The 20,339-nt window shown below is 35.4% G+C and overlaps 1 protein-coding gene across 1 annotated transcript in view; it reads left to right on the forward strand.

The window, feature by feature from the left end:
- The window catches only part of LOC308668561 (VPS10 domain-containing receptor SorCS3-like), a gene marked incomplete at its 3' end in the record, with an annotated part of 516,653 nt that overhangs the window by 468,123 nt on the left and 28,191 nt on the right, over positions 1-20,339 (forward strand). The window contains exons 20-23 of the mRNA XM_081328566.1: positions 4,128-4,261; positions 9,856-9,979; positions 14,375-14,487; positions 20,074-20,205. Coding sequence (XP_081184692.1) covers positions 4,128-4,261; positions 9,856-9,979; positions 14,375-14,487; positions 20,074-20,205 — 503 coding nt within the window. The remainder of the gene's footprint in view (positions 1-4,127; positions 4,262-9,855; positions 9,980-14,374; positions 14,488-20,073; positions 20,206-20,339) is intronic.

Genomic DNA, 20,339 nt, shown 5'->3' on the forward strand with positions numbered 1-20,339 from the left:
CTAAAAGAGGCAAGACAGCTTTATTTGTACAGAGGGCTAATAGATTTCACAAACTATTTTATCAGTGGATCCAGTGTTAACCTTTTTAGTCAGATTGCATTTAATTTTGCAATTCAAGATAAATATCATCACACCAGGTTCTTGGGAAGGACTTGATAGATGAACAAAATTGCCAAATCCAGTTTAAACATCTGGCTGGCTGTGTGACCAACCATAATATACTACATTTATATGCTGCACAACTGCCAGCAATTCTGAGTTCTTTATGAATTGTTAAAAACATTTCAGGCAAGAAAAGAACACAAAGCAAAAAAGGAATAAAAGCAGCAGATGAGGTGTACTTCCAGGGCCCAAATAGATGGCATTGATCAATTTATGGAACCTGGAGTACATCAATTCTACTAGATTGTAAAATAGATTGACTCTCACTTCTTTGTGGCTACCCCTTGCACTGCTATCAGGACTAGGAGTGACATAATAGCAGTGTTCCAATATCTAAGGGGCTGCCACAGAGAAGATGGGGAGGGGTGACAATCTATTCTCCAAAACAGATAAGGCAGGACAAGAAACAATGGACAGAAACTAATCGAAGAGAGGACCAACCTAGAACTAAGGAGAATTTCCTGACAGAACAATTAATCAGTGGTACAACCATCCTCCAGAAGTTATGGGTACTCCAGCACTGGAGGTTTTAAAGAAGAGATTGTTCAGCCATTTGTCTGAAATGTTATAAAGTTTCCAGCTTGAGCAAAGGATTGGATTGGAAGAACTCCAAGGTCTCTTCCAACTCTTGTTATTCTGTTATAGATAAGATTAGCCAGGTTTATATTCTGGTAGAAAGGAAGTCCTTCAAGTAACTAGGCCCCATGCCATATAAGACCTATAATAATAACAACACAAACCTTGAATTGTACTCAGAAGGAAATTGGCAAACAGTGCAGCTCATAAAACAGAGGTGTTACAGGGGCATATGGAGGCATGCTTGTCATTGCCATGCCACTGCTTTCTAGATCAGCTGAACCATCCAGGTGGTCTTCCAATTTTTTTTATTGCAGTTTGTTTTCTCTGCTTATAGAAGCAGTGTTTGTCAACAAACCGAACTTTAATTATTCTAATTAATTTCATAATTTATATAAAATCATGGATTTTCATGATCCTTGATTATTTTTATAGAGATTTTCAGCAAAACATTTTTAATCCTTGCAGTCAGTTTCTAATCAGTTTCATAATTGATATGCATGCTTAGAAACAGGAAGAATTGTACTTCTAAAAGAATAAAGATCAAGAGAAGCTAAGAGCAGGCCAACAAACAATGAAATGTGAGTCCCCCTCTTTTTGTTGCCTGTTTCTATCCAAATCCTAATTTCATTTGTTTAATCACTGAGCTCTTCACCAAAGATAACAACTGATACTCTACAACTGTTGGTATATTAAAGACTTGTCCTGAAGAAACAACATATTATATACTTACATTATTATAGGGTAGCTTGGTTTGAAGATCTTATAGAAAGGCTTATAAACTGTGATGCTCTTGTGCTGATTTTAGTTTTTCTTTTTATTTTATTTATTTATTGCCCTGTACACCGCCCTGAGTCCTTCGGGAGAAGGGCGGTATAGAAATTAAATTATTATTATTATTATTATTATTATTATTATTATTATTATTATTATTATTATTATTATTATTATTATTATTATTATTATTATTATTATTATTATTATTATTATCTTCTTTTAACATGTAAAACCTATTACTACCATATGTGATTCTGTGATTAATTTTTTTTAAGAAACAGGAGACATTTGCAGTTAGCTTCAGATAAATAGCAGCCCTCACAATCCTTAAATTGCATATGACTGCCTTTTTTCAACTTTTTAGTATTCTCTGATATCTAAGGTGCCCTTGGAAACACTCTGTTTGCTTGTCATATTCAGTGGTCAAAGTTTCATCATGTTATTCTAATTTTTGTGCATGCAAACTTATGAAAATGACATTTGTATACATATTTATTATACTAGCATGAGAGAATTGCTTTCCCACTATTATTTCCTACTTTCATACTATAATTTTCTTTCCCATATCTCCTCATCCTCCTTTCTTTTCAAAAGAATAATTCAAAAAGTCCCTTCTAAATGCAAAACCTTATATTTGAACTGACCTGGATAATATCTATGATGACTAATTGCAAGGTCTCACCTTCTCACAATTAGAGCATTTAATTTAACTGGAACACCCAAACAACTACAAGAAGCTATCAGCTATTCCAAACATGCCTGATGTACAACAGGGACAAATAAAAATTCACTTCAGCATGTGAATGTTAATGGAAAACTAAAGGAGGAAAAACAGATGGATAGACAAATTATATTGCAGTTAAAACTTCACTCTTTTCCAACTGTTTTTATCCCTTTTCTGTCTCTTTTTGTCCCCTTATTAGCGTCATAGTAAATGACTAATTTCTTCATATGAAAGCTTAAATAGCCATCTGCTGCATTGCACTGGGGGCACCAGAGCAAATTGCTTACCAATAAGTCATGCATTTTTCTCTGCCAATATATTTTTATTTTAAAAATACCTGTGGTGGAATTTAGTCCAGATACCCAGGAGAAATGTGCTGCATTCAACCACAATATTTGAAATATTTTCTTCAACAACAGAATTTTATGACAATGTAAATGAATTTGGATAATGGTCCCAATCTCCAGTCCAAACTTGCTCCAGAAGGATACCATGGTTGATAGTTCTGAGAGACACTGATAGAAAAAAAAAGAGCTATCCGGTTTACTAACCTCATTCAGAACACAAAAATTATGATCCACTACTGGGATTAAAGTGAACATATAGACAATATAGATGTAGATATTTACAAGTATTTCCCCATGTACATACATCAATATAAATGCATGTATGTATGTACCATTACCAACTCAGGTATTCCCCAACCTATATCTGTGCATTAGATTTTATCCTTTGAATGACCTCCTCACTTACCATATTAAATTTCACTATTACCTTCATCATATTTCTCTTGCTTATTACCATTGTTTTGAAGTATAGTTCTGTTTTCTGAGTTATTAATGATGCTGTCCATTTGGTATTGGCATTTGCAAAGGTGATAAGCATTATTGTATCTTTTCATCTTAATCTTTGACAAAAATAATGAATTATGTTGTACCCATCTTCCTCTTCCCAATTTGATAAAGAACCACTAATGAACCATAACACTCTGATTATGGGCTAATGTGTAGTCACTTAATTAAGAAACCATACAACCATACATGTTGCCTATTTTGTTAAGAAAAATATCATGGGATATTTTCATTTCAGTTTTGTTGAAATGAAAGAAATATTGCATTTAAAATGTTCCAATAATTTGTGGAAGGAAATTAGCAGATCAAAACTGGTAAGATATATTCCAGAGAAATCTATGCTGACTTTACCATTTTGCATCTTATCTTATCTTATCTTATCTTATCTTATCTTATCTTATCTTATCTTATCTTATCTTATCTTATCTTATCTTATCTTATCTTATCTTATCTTATCTTACCTTACCTTACCTTACCTTACCTTACCTTACCTTACCTTACCTTACCTATTTATAAGCTCTTAAGAACCCAGTTTATGAACTGTTTTACAATATATCAGATTGATCTATCTGTGGTTTTCTGGATCTTCTTTCTTTCTGTTTTGAAGATAGAGAAGAATGCTGCCCTGCAATCATCTGGGACTTTACCTGTTTTCCAGGGTTAATTTGTATTTCAGCCATTCTCCAAAAACTTGGGGGGGGGGAATTCTGCATCTGAGGTAGTTGTTATTGCTAGTGGGTATTTCAAACTTCAGACTAATTTATAGTTGTTTACACTGATCACAGTTTGGTACAATCACAATATAATAGCACTCATTGCAATAGTCTTCCTCAGCTTGCTTTCCTTCAGATGTGACATCTTTGTTATTTTTAAATAGTTAGCACTGTTTATTATTTTATAGTTATTTAAGCAGATGGAAGTGCCAAGTAGAAAAGGGAGCTGTTGCTTGTTTGTTTTCCTTAATTTTATTTTTCTTTTAACCGCCTTTAAGATATAATAAAAACAGGTCTGTGATATGTGTTATTATCTTTCTACAGGTCCAGTGGAACGTGTCCACTTGAGTGCCCCTTTTGTGGCCATCAGAAATAAGGAAGTCAATCTCACGGCTGTAGTTTGGCCAAATCAGTCAGGTACCCTCACTTACTTCTGGTGGTTTGGCAACAATAGCAAGGTTTGTTCCATTTTTAGAAATATATTTATTTTCTCTGACAAGATTCATTCATCTTGATTCTGAAAAAAGAATGCCACCTGGAACTGTAGTAAAGCAGTATAATTTTCTACTACTGTCAAAACAGCTTCTTCATTTCCCAAACTTTGTTTCCTTTCTTTTTTCCCCCCTTTTATCCTTTTATCCTATCTCATGTGGCTGTTTGCAGGAGTCTCTGCAATGTGCAGTTGTCTGTTATTGGAACATTATGTTTAGAAGCTATTATTACTACTAGAATTCAAAATTATACCCCATTGTATATAGTAGATAATTCTGGGTTTCTGCTCAGCATTTAAAAACGGCTGATGATCAAATAAACAGCATTTCTAACAAGAGGGCTAGCTTGTGCACAGAATTTTAGAATCTGACACATATTTTAAAGCCACTGGGAATCAAATCACTTTTGGTCTCTGTGAATTCAAGCTAAACAACTTTGAACAACTCTGTACTTGTCTGCCCATGCTGTGTGTTCCTGTTTTTGGACACATGTCAGAGGTCTACATGAATGCCCAATGACAGTCACTAGTTACATATACAATCATCAGCTAATGTATTTCTAAACCTAAATTTGAAAATAATAATGAAGTTTTGTGTGATTGCTGAGTCTGATGCTCTAATGTATATGTCAGTAAGATTGTTCAACAGATCCAAGATTTTTGGGTTTGTTTTAAGCACAAAAATATACAGTTGTTTCAAACTGTGCACTGAAATTCTTTGGAACCCTAATAGGGGTTCTGAAATGTATATTAGACACCAGTTCCTACAAAATATTATTTTCCACCCACTGATCTTCCCATCCATTGAGATATATATTTTAAATTCTGTACACCTGAGTCCAAATATACTTCCTGTGATCTACTAAAATATAAAAGGGTCTATAGTACATTTTCAGGGGGGAAAAGGCAAGGATTTCCTTGGCAGACTAAAACTGGGAAATGTAAAGAATCATGGCAGTACAAAAAGGTAAAGGTTCCCCCGCACATGCGTGCTAATCGTTTCCGACTCTAGGGGCCCGTGCTCATCTCCGTTTCAAAGCCAAAGAGCCAGCGCTTGTCCGAGAACATCTCCGTGGTCATGTGGCCGGCATGACTAGAAGCCAAAGGCGCACGGAACACTGTTACCTTCCCACCGTAGTGGTCCCTATTTTTCTACTTGCATTTTTACGTGCTTTCGAACTGCTAAGTTGGCAGAAGCTGGGACGAATAACAGGCGCTCACTCTGTTATGCGGCACTCGGGATTCAACCCGCCAAACTTCCAACCATCTGATCGACAATCAGCGTCCTAACCCACTGAGCCACCGCGTCCCTCTATGGCAGTAATACCTAGTGATAAATACTATTGGATCTTCTTTACAGCAAAACAGCTCACTAAATTATCTGGATCAATATTATCTGCAGTAACTGGCAACAGTTCCTAGGAAATGAGAGAAATATTTTCCAGCTATACCTGGAGATGTTAGGTATTATATCTATGAACAGCAAAATGTATGTTGTGTAATTAAGTAAAGCCTCTTTTTAAATTATACTATAAAACTTGGAAGAATGTAAATTGCCTGGTTTTCCTTTAGAAGACTAATTGTTTAGGGAGTTATAACCATTGTAATATTTAAAAGAGCCAAGAAAGTCTTTAGATCCACCACTCTTCCAGAATTATATTCTAAAATACCCTAAAAAATAATTTAAGCACCCAAGAGTTGAAAAATATTTCCAATGCTATTTGCAGTTTTTTAGTCTGTTTTATTGGGAGACTCAGAAAGAAATGTAGAAACAAATAGGTTTTCTGTTTGTACTTGTTTTCAGATTCTGAATTAATATTGGCCAGTCATTTACACATTTATATCACTCATGCATAACTGCTCAGTTCAAATGCTAGGTTGGACTTGGAAGAAGCAAGACAGGACCAAAATTTGTCCAGTCCCATTTTATTATTTTTATCAAATCTCCAAGTACTTTTTCTATCACAATGTCTTTGCCTCATCCAGCTGATCTGTTACTTTGGAAATTATCTTATATTGTGAAAACTATATGTCTGGTACCTTGTTGACTTTGATTTGGAACCATCTTCTTCAGATTGCAGAAACAAATCTTGTTGAATAAACATTCTCATTTTGATGATAGAAAGGATTTCACATATTTCATCCTTCATACATGTCCATTCCCACAAATTTATGGCATGCAGTTAGACATTGTCATTATAGATAGGTATTCTGGTTGTTCCAAAAGCGCTTTCCCCCCCATAACATTTAATGACTGTTATTTTGTCAGACACTGTCATCCTATTTACACATTAAGCAAGTTTAATTATATCAGCACCCATTTTTTGTCATATGGCAACAATTTTGTAAAAGAATATTTAACCCTCAAGTGGCAATGCTGGCCCAGAGTATGCTATTACCGATACTTGCTTTTTATGGTATTTTCAGAGTTTTGCAATATTGGTCTTCCCTAAAATTTGGTACCCCTAAGCCAGTGCCTTCTGGGCATTAGCCCTCATCTAACATTTTGTTCAATGGGCATAGGAAAGTTTTCAAATTATTTTAAACATAAATTTGTTTGAACAATAGATGTATAAGCTTATCAGGCCAAGGAAAATAGGAGGTAAAACCTAATCTGTTTTTAGCTCCAAATGAATATTTCTTTAGCATTATTTTTCAGTATCTGCAAAACCAAGTTTTGCAATTTAAATTTTATCTATGCATCACCAATAAACCTCAAATTGTGAGTTCAAAATACGGCCTAAATAGGGGACAATGTAAAGCTGGTAGAAAATTTGGTTTTGCAAAATTATGATAATCATAGGATGTTAGAACTGAAAACTAAATAGGGCTGCCATTTAGCCAGTCTGTTTCATAATTTTCCACTGATAAAAATCCACTTATTCACAACATGGATTAAAAACAGCTGCAGAAGGACTACTGTTCTCCCAGGGCTTTTGTGGTTTCTTGACTCTTCAGGGGTCCACTAGTTGTTATTACTCTCTGACTTCTATTTATGCACTCTCTTCAAGGAGTCCATGAGATTTGGAAAAGGATCTCAAAGTTCTCCAAAAATCTGCAGAAAAATATTATCAGTAAAAAAGAAGGAACCCAATCTATGTAAATATCCTTGTTTAAAACAAAAGACAAAACAGTTTCGGCACATTGTATGAGCACACTGGAAATCCTGATTGCAGAGATCTTTGTCTGCAGACAGATTGCAAATCACATAGCAATGCAATTAACCAAGAACAAGACACTTTGTGAATTTTAAACTTTGTAATTTCTTTGTATCATAAAGAAATTACATGCTGATAAAAAATATAAATCACTGGAAATAGCGCTAGTCCATTGAGTTTGTCCATTTTTCCATTTAGACTGGCTAAACATATTTTTGCTTTACATGTAATACATATGTCCCTGCTGTTTTCTCAGCAAGGTTTTTCAGAACTGGTTTGTCTTTGCCTCCTTCCTAGGACCGAAAGATACTGACTGGCCCAAGGTCACCCAGCTGGCTTTGTGCCCAAGGCAGGACTAAAATTCATGATGTTTTCTAGACTTTAGCCTTAACAGCCATATCAATCTGGCTCTCCATTACAACTTACTCTGTATCTAAAATGTTGTCTTATTCCCTTCTTGCTAGCTGGCTAACAAATGGTAAACTAAGAAGAATCCATCATACAGCACAAAGGATTGCCCCCCCCCTCCATGTGATGCATAACAAACTCCATACTGAATAGTAGGAAAAGCAGGCAGGGCAAAAACCTGGACCGATTCTTGCTTATCCTGCCATTTTCTAAGACACTGTATTGTACAACCTTCATTGTATTAGTGTAGTTCAGTCAGTTTTTGATTCAACTAAAACCATGAGGTGATTGGTGAAAACAAAATCAAACCAGTCAGTCCTAGAGGAAATCAACCCTGCTCTTTAGAAGGCCAGATCCTGAAGCTAAAATTCAAATACTTTGGCCACCTAATGAGAAGGAAGGACTCACTGGAAAAGAGCCTAATGCTGGGAAAGATTGAGGGCAATAGAAGAAGGGGACAACAGAGAATGAGGTGGCTGGATGGAGTCACTGAAGCAGTAGGCGTGAGCTTAAATGGACTCCAGAAGATGGTAGAGAGTAGGAAGGCCTGGAGGAATGTTGTCCATAGGGTTGCGATGGGTCAGACACGACTTCGCAGCTAACAACAACAACAACAAAACTTCATTGAACCATCCTATATTAAGAGTATCTACAGTATGTAATTATACAATTCAATTTTGGACAGTGATTTTATTTACTTATTCATTTATTTAAATAGGGTTATTGTAGTGAAGTGCAAGTCCTCTATTTTAGCAATATACTAAAAGGCTAATTTGCTTGGAATAGCATCACCTCAGTTTAATAAATGAATCTGGATATCTATTAGGCTTTGAACAAATGAACCTTAAACTCCTTGATTTAATTTAGAGCTAGTTTCCAGACTTCAGTGCTGGAATTAAATTTGAAGGAACTACCAGAATGTTAAATTTCTGTGATGAAGATGAAATCAGCCATGATAATGGAACATCTGCCAAGAAAGCAAATTTTCAAAAGAAAACTGGATTTCTTGATAGCATGACAAATAAAAGTATACAGACACAGAGCCAGGCAAGTTGTATCTCAGGAATTGTAAGGATACAAATAAAGAAAGTTTACATCGAAGAAATAATTTCTAAATAATCACAGCTAAGGTTATCCTACAGAAGAGTAAAAAGAAAGTTGAGATACCAGCTAGCAAGCTCCACTCCTACTTTATATGTGATACACCTACTTCACCTCAACTTCCTGAGCCCCTCTCTTTCACAGACACCTCTGTCACAGTTCTATATAGTATTCATCCCTTAAATATATACACTATATTTATAATCAAGGAGAAGTGTTGATAATAAGCAATTTGGAGGGAAAAACATGCAAGACTTGTCCCTATCAATGAACCTCCATGGCCATGCCCCAAATGGGTATCACTCCGTCAAGAAGTGACAGCAGTTGAAAACTTATAATATAGCAGGAGATTGCAATGGGCCACAACTGCAGTTGTACAAATACTCCTATGGAAATCTCACAGTTCACAGCATCCTTCAGACTGTGCTATGAAGAATAATTGGTAATCACCCTGCAATTGTACAATCATTATTGCTGGTGAACAATTGCTGTATTTTTTTTTCAAGGGGGAGATGACAATGGCTTTACTTGGAATGAAAAGAAAATGATAGAACATCTCTTTAGCTGGTTCATTCTAAAAGATTGTATCCTGGCCAGATTAGCTTTGTACAGAGGCCAATTTCTGTAGAAATGGATTCAGCTATCAATCATCACTGATTTGTTCTATTATAAAAGCAATATGATGCAGAAGATTGCCTAAGCTGGTTTTAGCTATCCTAGATACTGCTCTCATTTGTATTGCTTCTCCATCAAAAATACAGATTTAATGATATACTCATATCCATATTTGTACTTGTGATTTTTGTCTTGTAGTTCTAAAATTCTTGGTCAATGGCTAATGAAATGACTACGAATAAATTAATGAATTGTTGCTAACCACATGTCACTTTTACAGCCATTCATCACCTTGGATAGCAGCATCTCTTATATCTTTACCAGTGAAGGACCAAATACTATCACAGTGCAGGTCTCAGCTGGCAATGTCCTGATCCAGGACACCCGAAATATTGCTGTGCATGGTGAGTTGACAAAAGGCAATTGAAAAGGTGTGCACACCTGCTTTCCTCAAACCTAAGTTTTCAAATTTAAGACCTGGCAAAGAGATCTAAAGTATACTTACAAGGTAGAATTAAATATATATTTGGTAATAATTGTTTAGGAAGAAGATATGAGAAAGAATGAAGGATGTAGCACTCAGACTCACTACATCTTACAGAAATACTTCAAAACAAATTATTTTAATGATTGGATAGTATAGTATGACAGTAAGGTCATAGTCTTAACCATGCATCTATCCTGCTTTATTGGAGAAAAAAAATCACCTTTGAAAATTAGCTTTTGGCTTCCTGAATATAGTACCAATCCATCTTTTAACTTATACAGTGTTGGGAATATTAGAAGCAGTGTGAAAGACATATGCTTGTCTTAATCATGGCATCTTTTATTTCTGGTCTTGTTGGAAATAAAGTCTTAAACTTAGACATTGAATGATGATGTGAATTATTTCTCCCAGATATATCTCAAGTATTGATGCACATTCTGTAAATCAGACGCATTTGCAGAATGGATCAAGGGAAGATGGATGGCAAAAGCAGCCACTCTAATGCAAGTTATGCCCCTTTTATATGTACATTGTGAAGTAAGAAATAGGTAGCAAAATGGTGATATTGTCTTCATGATTTGGGCAGTAATACTACCCTCTACATATATTTCTGACTCTATCATGTGTAGCATTGTTTGGAGCACATGGATCTTTTTGAATGAAAGTGCAATCACAATGTACCATCAAAAGGGGCACTGGTGCTTCTGATGGATTTTTGGAAAAAAATATATGAAAACATATCATATTCATAAAGTGGCAACTCCCAATTATTTGACATTGTACTGGGCATAAATAATGTTAAGCATATAAGGAGTTAATAGTATGGAACAACTGTACATAAAAATATTTTTCATTCCAATAGAAACTCTGGATCAAATGTGCACGCTGTGCTCTTTTATAAAAGATCCACTTTTGAAGGTTGGAATATATAAGCTGAGACAGAACTGCACCTAGTAGGAGTGCACATCATACATTCATATTCATGAACTCACACACACATTTGTACCAACAAACACACACATATAAAGTATATTTATTCATATATGGACACATACAGATAATACATACTCATTCTGCATTTTAAGATCATTTTCATCAGTTTGATAGATTTTTAAAAATTTCTTTGAAAAGAAAAGAAAAGTTATAAAACTTTCATGAGAGGAAGACAGCATTATGGTACTCACCATAATCATGAGGTTGCTGATGAATAGAGATGAGCATTCTGTATTTCATTGTCCATTTTTCCAGCTGTATGTAATCTTCAAGTTTTATTAAATTCCAAAAGAAAACATTCTGCAGACGGTCCATGGAATTTTTTTTAGATTCAGATGTTAGGAAGGATGCAGAATGATGGAAAGACTTATTATAGAAAATAGTGGTAGCATAGCATCTTCGGACACTTCTCAACAATAAAGAAAGCTTAGAGTTGCAACCCAAATAAATTATAAAGAATTCTGCCCAGGAGATGTAAAAACTGAGTACTGCTTTGCTGGAGAAGAACAGTTTTAGGAAATTGTGTATCAGTGAAAAGGCTTTGAGAACCAGTTTGGCACAGTGGTTAAAGCACCAGGCTAGAAACTAGAGGACCATGATTTCTACTCCCACCTTAGGCATGAAGCCAACTTTGTGACCTTGGGCCAGTCATGCATGTGCATGTACATGCTCACACACAGAGGAGGTTTTTACATTATGTTTCTGTTATCAAGTAAACAATTGGATTTCAAGTGATAATGCCACTTTACAGAGAATATTCTGAGGACTAAGTATAAAGTTTGGTATAAAGAATCTTTTCACATCTCTAATTCTCTATAAATGTGTCAATTTACTTTTTAGTGAATTGAATCTTGTTGGCATGAAGATAGCTAAAAATAATATGCATTGCATTATATATTGGCACATATTTCTGTCCATGTGCACCATACTGGATAAGAAGGAGATGGCCTAATAATATAATCAAACATTTCCCTTTCTGCAGTGAGATATAATTCATTTTTATATGCATCACATTACCTTTTGCCCACCCCATCAATACTTAGAATTGCCTAATTAAGGGATGTCATACTGGGCAATTTAAGGGGTATGCAGTATCTCCCAGGCTAAGTGCTTTTGGAGCACATCTTTGAGAGAAACTAAAATTTGTTTCTATCTCCTTAACATTAAAATTACTTATTTAAATATAATTAAACTGATTTATTCTCCAGCTATTTAATAGCTGTCTTTGGTTGTCCTGTTAAAACATACAATCTGATGATAAGTCTTTGAGGTCTGTACTCAAAGTTTGGAGTACTTGGAGGTCCAGTCTTGAGTTTTACTTCTTTGAACTAAATAATTATTATCAGGTCATAGAATTTCTGTTTCTAAAATTCCAATTAGGTTAGCATATGCAAACATAAAAACATATAAAACACTTAAAACAGAAAGAGAGTGAAATATTGGAGAAAAATAGGAAGATGAGAAAGAGCAGATCTATCTATCATCTATCTATCTATCTATCTATCTATCTATCTATCTATCTATCTATCTATCTATTTATCTATTTATCTATCTATCTATCTCAAATTAGCAGAATTAACTTCTGTGTCCAATCAAACTTGGCCAATAAAGAATTCTATTCTATCAGCAAAGATGAAGAATAAAGCAAACAAATAAGGCAAGAACTCTACTAAAAGCCAAAAGTCCATTTAAAAACTTGTCTACCACTTAAATTAGCTTTGCTCTACTGCAAGGATTTAATTCAGGAATGATTTCTTCATTTCTCATGAACTGCTGTACCCTGATTTGTCTGTCACTACCTTAAACTGATTTGTTCTGCATTATGTAGTCATGGCAGCACATAAGGCTAACAAACAGGTATCTCTCTGCTTTTAGAAAACAGATTACTAGTACTAAGGATGTACTCAGTGGAGCACAAAGCATATCAAATACAACAGAAGAAAAAAACTAGTTTATGGAAGTTGCTGTTCATTTTACTCTTGATCCTGTTAATTGTGAACAATATTGATGAAACCAAAACAGTTTAGAATGTTAGGCAAGAGACAAATATCACACAAAGGATTTATACCATTATGTGATTAGTTTCTTAGTGAAACTATTTTTCTTTTAAAAAATCTCCTGTCAATTTATGTCTCTTGTTTAAGTTTTAGGTTTGTTTTCCTTTTTCTCTCTTTTTGAATCCCTCTCCGAATCCTCCTGGGATATGGGGTGCAGTGCAATCCTATGTTCAAGGTATCCCAGAGCTTTTGTTTCCCTACCAGTGCCTCAGAAAACAGCCTGAAACCATCCTATGTTGTATTCACTCATGCTGCTGTTAAAATGCAGATATGAAGCTATGCAAAGGAATGTCAGCTAAACACAACTTACTACTATCCTACTTGCCTGAACATTTTAATCTATTGGATTAAAAATCCTATGAGTTTTGAAAATGAAATGTGGCATGCTGACAATTCAGTAAAGTAGTACTCTCCCAACAGTGGTCTCTGCATCTTTGCCTGTAGTTGTGTTACTTGGATTGGATTTTATCAGAAATAAATTCTAGCTCATGCATACAAGAAGACATAAGTTGTAGGAACAGGAGAGGGAAGAGAAGTAATGACTTTGCCCCAGAACCTGGGACCTAAAATGAGGTGAGAACCTATCCATAGCAAAGTGAGCCATCAATCATATTTGCATCACGGAAATGAAACAGGAACAGAGCTGGAAACAAGGGAACCCATACTTCCAAAGCAAACAACATTATTAAATTAGTCAAATTCAGAGGTGAAGTCCAAATGAAGTTCAAAGAACACTAATGTGAAAGTGCCTGTATTTTTAAATGAATATTATTTGTCACTACTTTTCTTGTATGGAAGGTGACTAAGATTCTTTTGTTTGGAAAGTTGTAAGTTTATGTATAGTTGATTTTTTTTACTGAATAAAATCTTCTTCACTTAGACACACATCATTCACTAGAAACGTAAAGAGAGACCACAGACATTTTTATTAAATCCATGATAATTTAATGTTAATACTTGACATATTGGAAACAACTTTCAGCATCTGACACAAATGCCAATTTTCTCTAGAACAAGAATGATTTTGAGAATCATGCAATACACACACAGCACTCACAAATACATATATGTGTATGTACATACACAATCACAAACATACAAGATATTTGATATGTTTTGCATCTCTGATAATATATGCTTCTTTTTTAGCTATATGGAGAACTTTGTTGTATGACTTTGTAATAAATGCATTTTAACCATACCAATGTTAACAGCCTTAATAGTTTGTACTGGAATTTTACTGTGACACTCTTTCTTTGCAGAATATTTTCAGTCTCAACTATTATCATTCTCACCCAATTTGGATTATCACAATCCTGATATCCCAGAGTGGAGAGAAGACATTGGCCGAGTCATCAAAGCAGCTTTGGTGCATGTGAGTACCTAGGGAAAGCTCCCTAATAATAAGCGTAATTTTCTTAACATTTGAATAGTCTATGCAAGCACAATTCAGGAGAGGAGATTATAATTTTCAATTACACACTGCAATTTGATAAAGCTAGGCTTATCATTCTGGTACACACATGCAATTACCTAGATAAATATTGTATAGCACTTTTCAGCATCCAACAAGCCCAGACTTTTTTTTTAAAGGGATGTTTGTTTTATTCTGTTTTTTAATTGTTTTCTTAGTACTACAATGTTTTGCAGTCCTTGAAGTATTATCTGTGCAGCCTTTGATGATAAGATAATATAATCAAAAATATTAGGGGGGGATTAATTATACCATTTTTCCAGTGAATCCATGATTACTAAGTTTGTGCATTTATATTTGTTATTCAAGATGGATATATTATCTGTCTTCATGATCAATAGAGCTTAATTGACTCACACAATGATGCTATCTTTATATTCATTTCTATTTATTTTCATAATGTTCTATGTCTACCACCTTAGCAAATATTATAGATATACTGCAGTACAAGGTGTCTGTATTTAATTCATCAGAGATAAATGCATTTTTTTTAAAAGTATGAACCCTTTCACTTTTTTTTCAATTATTATATAGGCTTTTAATAAAGAAAATAAATATTATATTTCACCTAATCTTCCACATGTTTTTTTAATTTATTCTGTTTCTTCTACTTAAAAGATATACAATAAAATGTGATCAACAAGTTCAGATAAACAAGATAAAGAAAAGCATTCTCTGGCTTTTATCAAAAGAACATTGAGGAGCTTTGAAAACTATTTTTTTCTTGCTACATTACAAAAGAATATGAAAGAGCATTTCTTTTTGTACACTTTTTTCTGTTGTTTTACAAACATCTGCCTCCAGTGTACTGATCAAAGCTTTTCTCAATCATAAGCTCAGCTATAAGCACTCTATAAGTGCTTATACATGGGGCTGCCCTTGAGGACCACTCGGAGGCTTCAGCTGGGGCAGAATGCAGCCGCGCGAGTTGTGATGGGGGTTTCCCGATACTCCCATGTAACACCTCTACTCCGCGAGTTGCATTGGCTTCCGGTTGTCCTCCGGGTGAGATTCAAGGTGCTGGTAATGACCTATAAAGCCCTAAATGGCTTTATTTAATTGGATTTGTATATCTGAGGGAACACCTGCTGCCGGCATCAAGTTCCCTTCGTCCAGTGTGCTCCCACAGGGAGGGTCTTCTCAGGGTGCCGCCGGTAAAAGATTGCCGGCGGACAATACCCAGGGGGAGGGCCTTCTCAGTGGGTGCGCCTGCCCTCTGGAACCAGCTCCCCGTGGAGCTCAGGACTGCTGAGCCGGGACCTGAAGACCTGAAGACCTGGCTCTTCGAGCTCTCTGGCCCAGGCTGAGAATTTTAATTTTAATTTAATTGGGGTTTTTACTTTTTCAGGGACTGTTATAATCTTTTTAATTGTTTAATTTTTGTATTTCTTGTTTTAATTACCCTGTTAACCGCCCTGAGTCCTTCAGGAAAGGGCGGTATACAAATCCAATTAAATAAATAAATAAATATAAGTCAGTAAACATTCCCCCCCCATCTCACTTTTAGCAGGATAAACAGCTGAAAATGTGTGAGGGGAACTCCCAGCAATAGTTAGGGAAAGAGAATTTTTCCCTTCTTTGATTTCTGGGCTCCCTCCAGTTTCTGTCTTCATATCAATATTAAGACTTACTCTTTCTACATCCAGGTCACAAATTTCACACTTTTCTTCTTAGCCCTGTTTGTTGTGGTGACTGAGATCTAGCTTGCTTAGAAATTCTGTCTTAGTTTACTATGAATACCTTGCTCTCTACTCTTTCTTCACACTCTTTCAAAACATGAGCAGCTGGTTATGGAGCTGGGCAGGACAAAGATCTTAGTGATTGACTTCTGGTGCTGATATCAAAACTGTTATTGTGAAGCGAAAAACCCAAGCTTGATTTTTAACTGTTTTCAGTATTGTTTCAAACTGTATACTCTATGTCCTGCATTTATTCAATTTGTTCTTCAAACCCACTTGATACTTCTTTTTAGGCAAATTAAAAAAGGATTGACAGCCATATTAAAACATAAAACATAAAACAGAGTGAAATATAATTCCCTTGTACATTATAAAGATAGACTAGAAAATTCATGTTCTCCTACATAATTAAAATAGAGACAAATTATGAATTCTATTTATTAAAGAGAGCTTATTATTATATTCCCTTTTAAGAAAATACTGATTTTTGCAGTCAATAAACACTTTTGTGAAAATTTGTGTGTGTATGTATGTGTATATATATATATATATATATATATATATATATATATATATATATATATATATATAGTGTGTGTGTGTGTGTGTGTGTGTGTGTGTGTGTGTGTGTGTGTCAAATACTTAATACTAAATCTACTATTTAGATTACCTTGCTAGGCCCCAAACATGGGGCAAATCTTTATTTCCTGTTTTCAGCCTATCTTGAAGGTATATATATATATATATATATATATATATATATATATATATATATATATATATATATATATATATATATATATATATATATATATATATATATATATATATATATATATATTAAAGGTAAAGGTTCCCTCGCACATGCATGCTAGTCGTTTCCGACTCTAGGGGCCGGTGCTCATCTCCGTTTCAAAGCCGAAGAGCCAGCGCTTGTCCGAGGACATCTCCGTGGTCATGTGGCCGGCATGACTAGATGCCAAAGGCGCACGGAACGCTGTTACCTTCCCACCGTAGTGGTCCCTATTTTTCTACTTGCATTTTTACGTGCTTTCGAACTGCTAGGTGGGCAGAAGCTGGGACGAGTAACAGGTGCTCACTCTGCTACGCGGCACTCGGGATTCGACCTGCCAAACTGCCGACCTTCCGATCGACAAGCTCAGCGTCCTAACCCACTGAGCCACCGCGTCCCTTTTATATATATCTTTGGTTATTCGGGTTTTTCCCCGCGTAGAACTAAAGGTGTAGGCGCAACGTTTCGACGGAGTCCCAGAATAATCAGAGAAGCCATTGAGATAGAAAAACGCCCCCACAGCATGAATAAACGAGATGATACCTCTCGCCTACCAGCCATTTGGAAACCCGCCTTGATTGACAGACGAGGCCCAACCACCAAGAATGATACCAGACCCAAACTCATGATAACATCACATGACACCACCACCACACAACCATTCAAAAAGCAAATCCGAACCCACAATGATAACGAGGCACAACCACAAAACAGAAACCTAACTACAGCTGCAACATTAGCCACTTTAAACCCCTCCAAACCACACAATAAGCAAACTGACACCCACTATAAAAACATGGCACCACCACAAACACGAAGCCGAACAAAAGCAGCACAACTCACCAGCTCAGGTCTGGAGCTGGCAGCTGAGACCAGCCCATCCACTCAGAACACACCCTCACCCAATCAGAACACACCCACCATTCAAAACACACTCCCACCCAATCAGAACACACTTGGTCCCCCACCCAATCAGAGCACACCTCCACCCACAGAACACACCCCCTCTGGCAGTTTAAAAAAGAGGAACAAACAGCCACATGCTTCTCCAAGAAGAAGGAAGCTAAAGCCACCAGCCTGATGATGACGGATGGGACTCCATCGAAACGTTGCGCCTACACCTTTAGTTCTATGCGGGGAAAAACCCGAATAACCAAAGATCCACATACAAACACCCGCGAAAACCTCAGAAAACAAATATATATATATATGTATATCTTGGCGTATTCAGGTCTTTTCCCGTGTAAGATACACCAGCCTGAAGATGACGAGTGGGACCTCGTCGAAACGTCGCCAAGACACTATCTATCTTACACAGGAAAAGACCCCAATATGCATGGATAATAATTAGGTTTCTATTTAATGAGTTTCAGGCCATTCCATCTTTAGAATAAAATTTATCTTTTGTGTGAGAGGGAGGGAGGAAAAGAGAAAAGAAAAAGGCACACAGACAGACAAAAAGGCATCAGGGGTTGAAATGTATAAATAGAATTTATATTTCTTTCAATCCAGTATAGATTAGTCCTGATTAGGTAGATAGATAGATAGATAGATAGATAGATAGATAGATAGATAGATAGTCACACAAAGATTGAGTATGGTCTTCCAAAATTCTTATTCTCTCCTACAACTTTTTCTAAACTTGGAAAGACCTTTAGGGAATTGCAGTTTCAGACTTCGAAACTACTATGACCAAAACAAGATGCAAATATTGTTTGAATTCCTAATTTTTGCTTCAAAAAGAATATTTTGTGTGACTGAAATAGTTTTATCAAATCCAAAGTTGTAAATAAGGGATATATTGTTTAGGTACACTACTGAAACCCTGTAGGCCCATTACATGTTCAATAATGATATTTGGCTGAAAAATGGATCTAGAATATTCACTAATTCAGAATATTTTATGACATCTGTCAGATATAATTTAAATTATTGATTCAATTTGTTCCAAGTAAGATAAAAGAATAGTATTCAATAGACATCTGCGTGTAGATCTAGTCAAGTAGTTAGTACTTTATTGACATTAATGTATCTATTGTTTTGGAGAGGTATTTTATATATACATTAAATGTTTTCTTTCATAAATTGTTGAATGAAATGAAAACTGTTGGCACAATAAAAAGTGATTTTTTTAAAAAAAATCCACATGCATATATTGTTATGCTTTCCGATGTTGTATCAAGTGCTAAGACCATTTATCAGAAAGACCATTTATCTATGCTTGTCTTCTTTAGTAAAATAAATGTGCACACCGAGAATAACCAGGGACAAAAAAAAAGGGTTGTTTTTAAAAAAAACAAAACACAGATTCCTATACATTAAAAGTATTATTTTCAGACTTTTATTTCTTCCTGCAGTCTGAACAGAACATTGTTCAGAGATTTCCACAGTCATAAGCTTTCCATAAGGCATCTTTAGCATGGGTTTGGGAAGAAAACGGTTTGTGGCAATACATTATGACTTACTAATTGAACAACCTATGACTTTAGTACTTTCACTTTAATATAAATTTGCATCCATGCATTTACAATCAAAGTAGAAACATGTCCTCTTTTTTATCGAATATGATCACCTTTTATACACCATTTGCCAGCTGATACTCCAAAAAGGGAAGTGATTTTGGTACTCTTAACATTGCTAAATTAAGGAACATGAAGTTGTCATTCTATCCTCCTAACTTGACATGCACCAGGTCTTCCAAGAACATCATAGCACAAAATCGCAACATTATTCGCATCGCTTATCACTGTCATTACTTAACATTATACACTACAGAGCAAGAATTCTGAAATGATTTCAAATATGAAAACAGGTCTTCTTTTAGGCAATGCTTACCCATTATAAATATACCGTACTAGGTATATATTTGGCTCCCAAATACCAGTTCCCTTGGACAATGGGACACAATCTCATTTTTTTCTGCCATTGTTTAGAGTTTGTTGAGAGTTATATGACTTACAAACTAAGGATATATAAAGAATCCTCTGTTTTTATTTTTTTTCTCACTTTGCTTAGGTCACTGGTATCCCCAAGGAACAAATTCTTGTAGCAGTATTCCCTGGATTGCCTACCTCTGCTGAGCTCTTCATCTTACCACATCAAAACATCTCAGAAAGAAGGAAAGATAGTGAAGATGATTTAGAGCAGGTAGGTAAAAACACAGGGTTTACCTTCTTTCAGGTGGTTATGTATTCCTTTAACTGTTAAGGTTCTGAACTGAAGAGAATTTCAAAGTGCTATATTCTAGGGCAGTGTTTCTCAACTATGGCCATTTGAAAATG

Source organism: Vipera berus (genome assembly GCF_964194415.1).
Source record: "Vipera berus genome assembly, chromosome: 5".
NCBI classification, from domain to species: Eukaryota; Metazoa; Chordata; class Lepidosauria; order Squamata; family Viperidae; genus Vipera; species Vipera berus.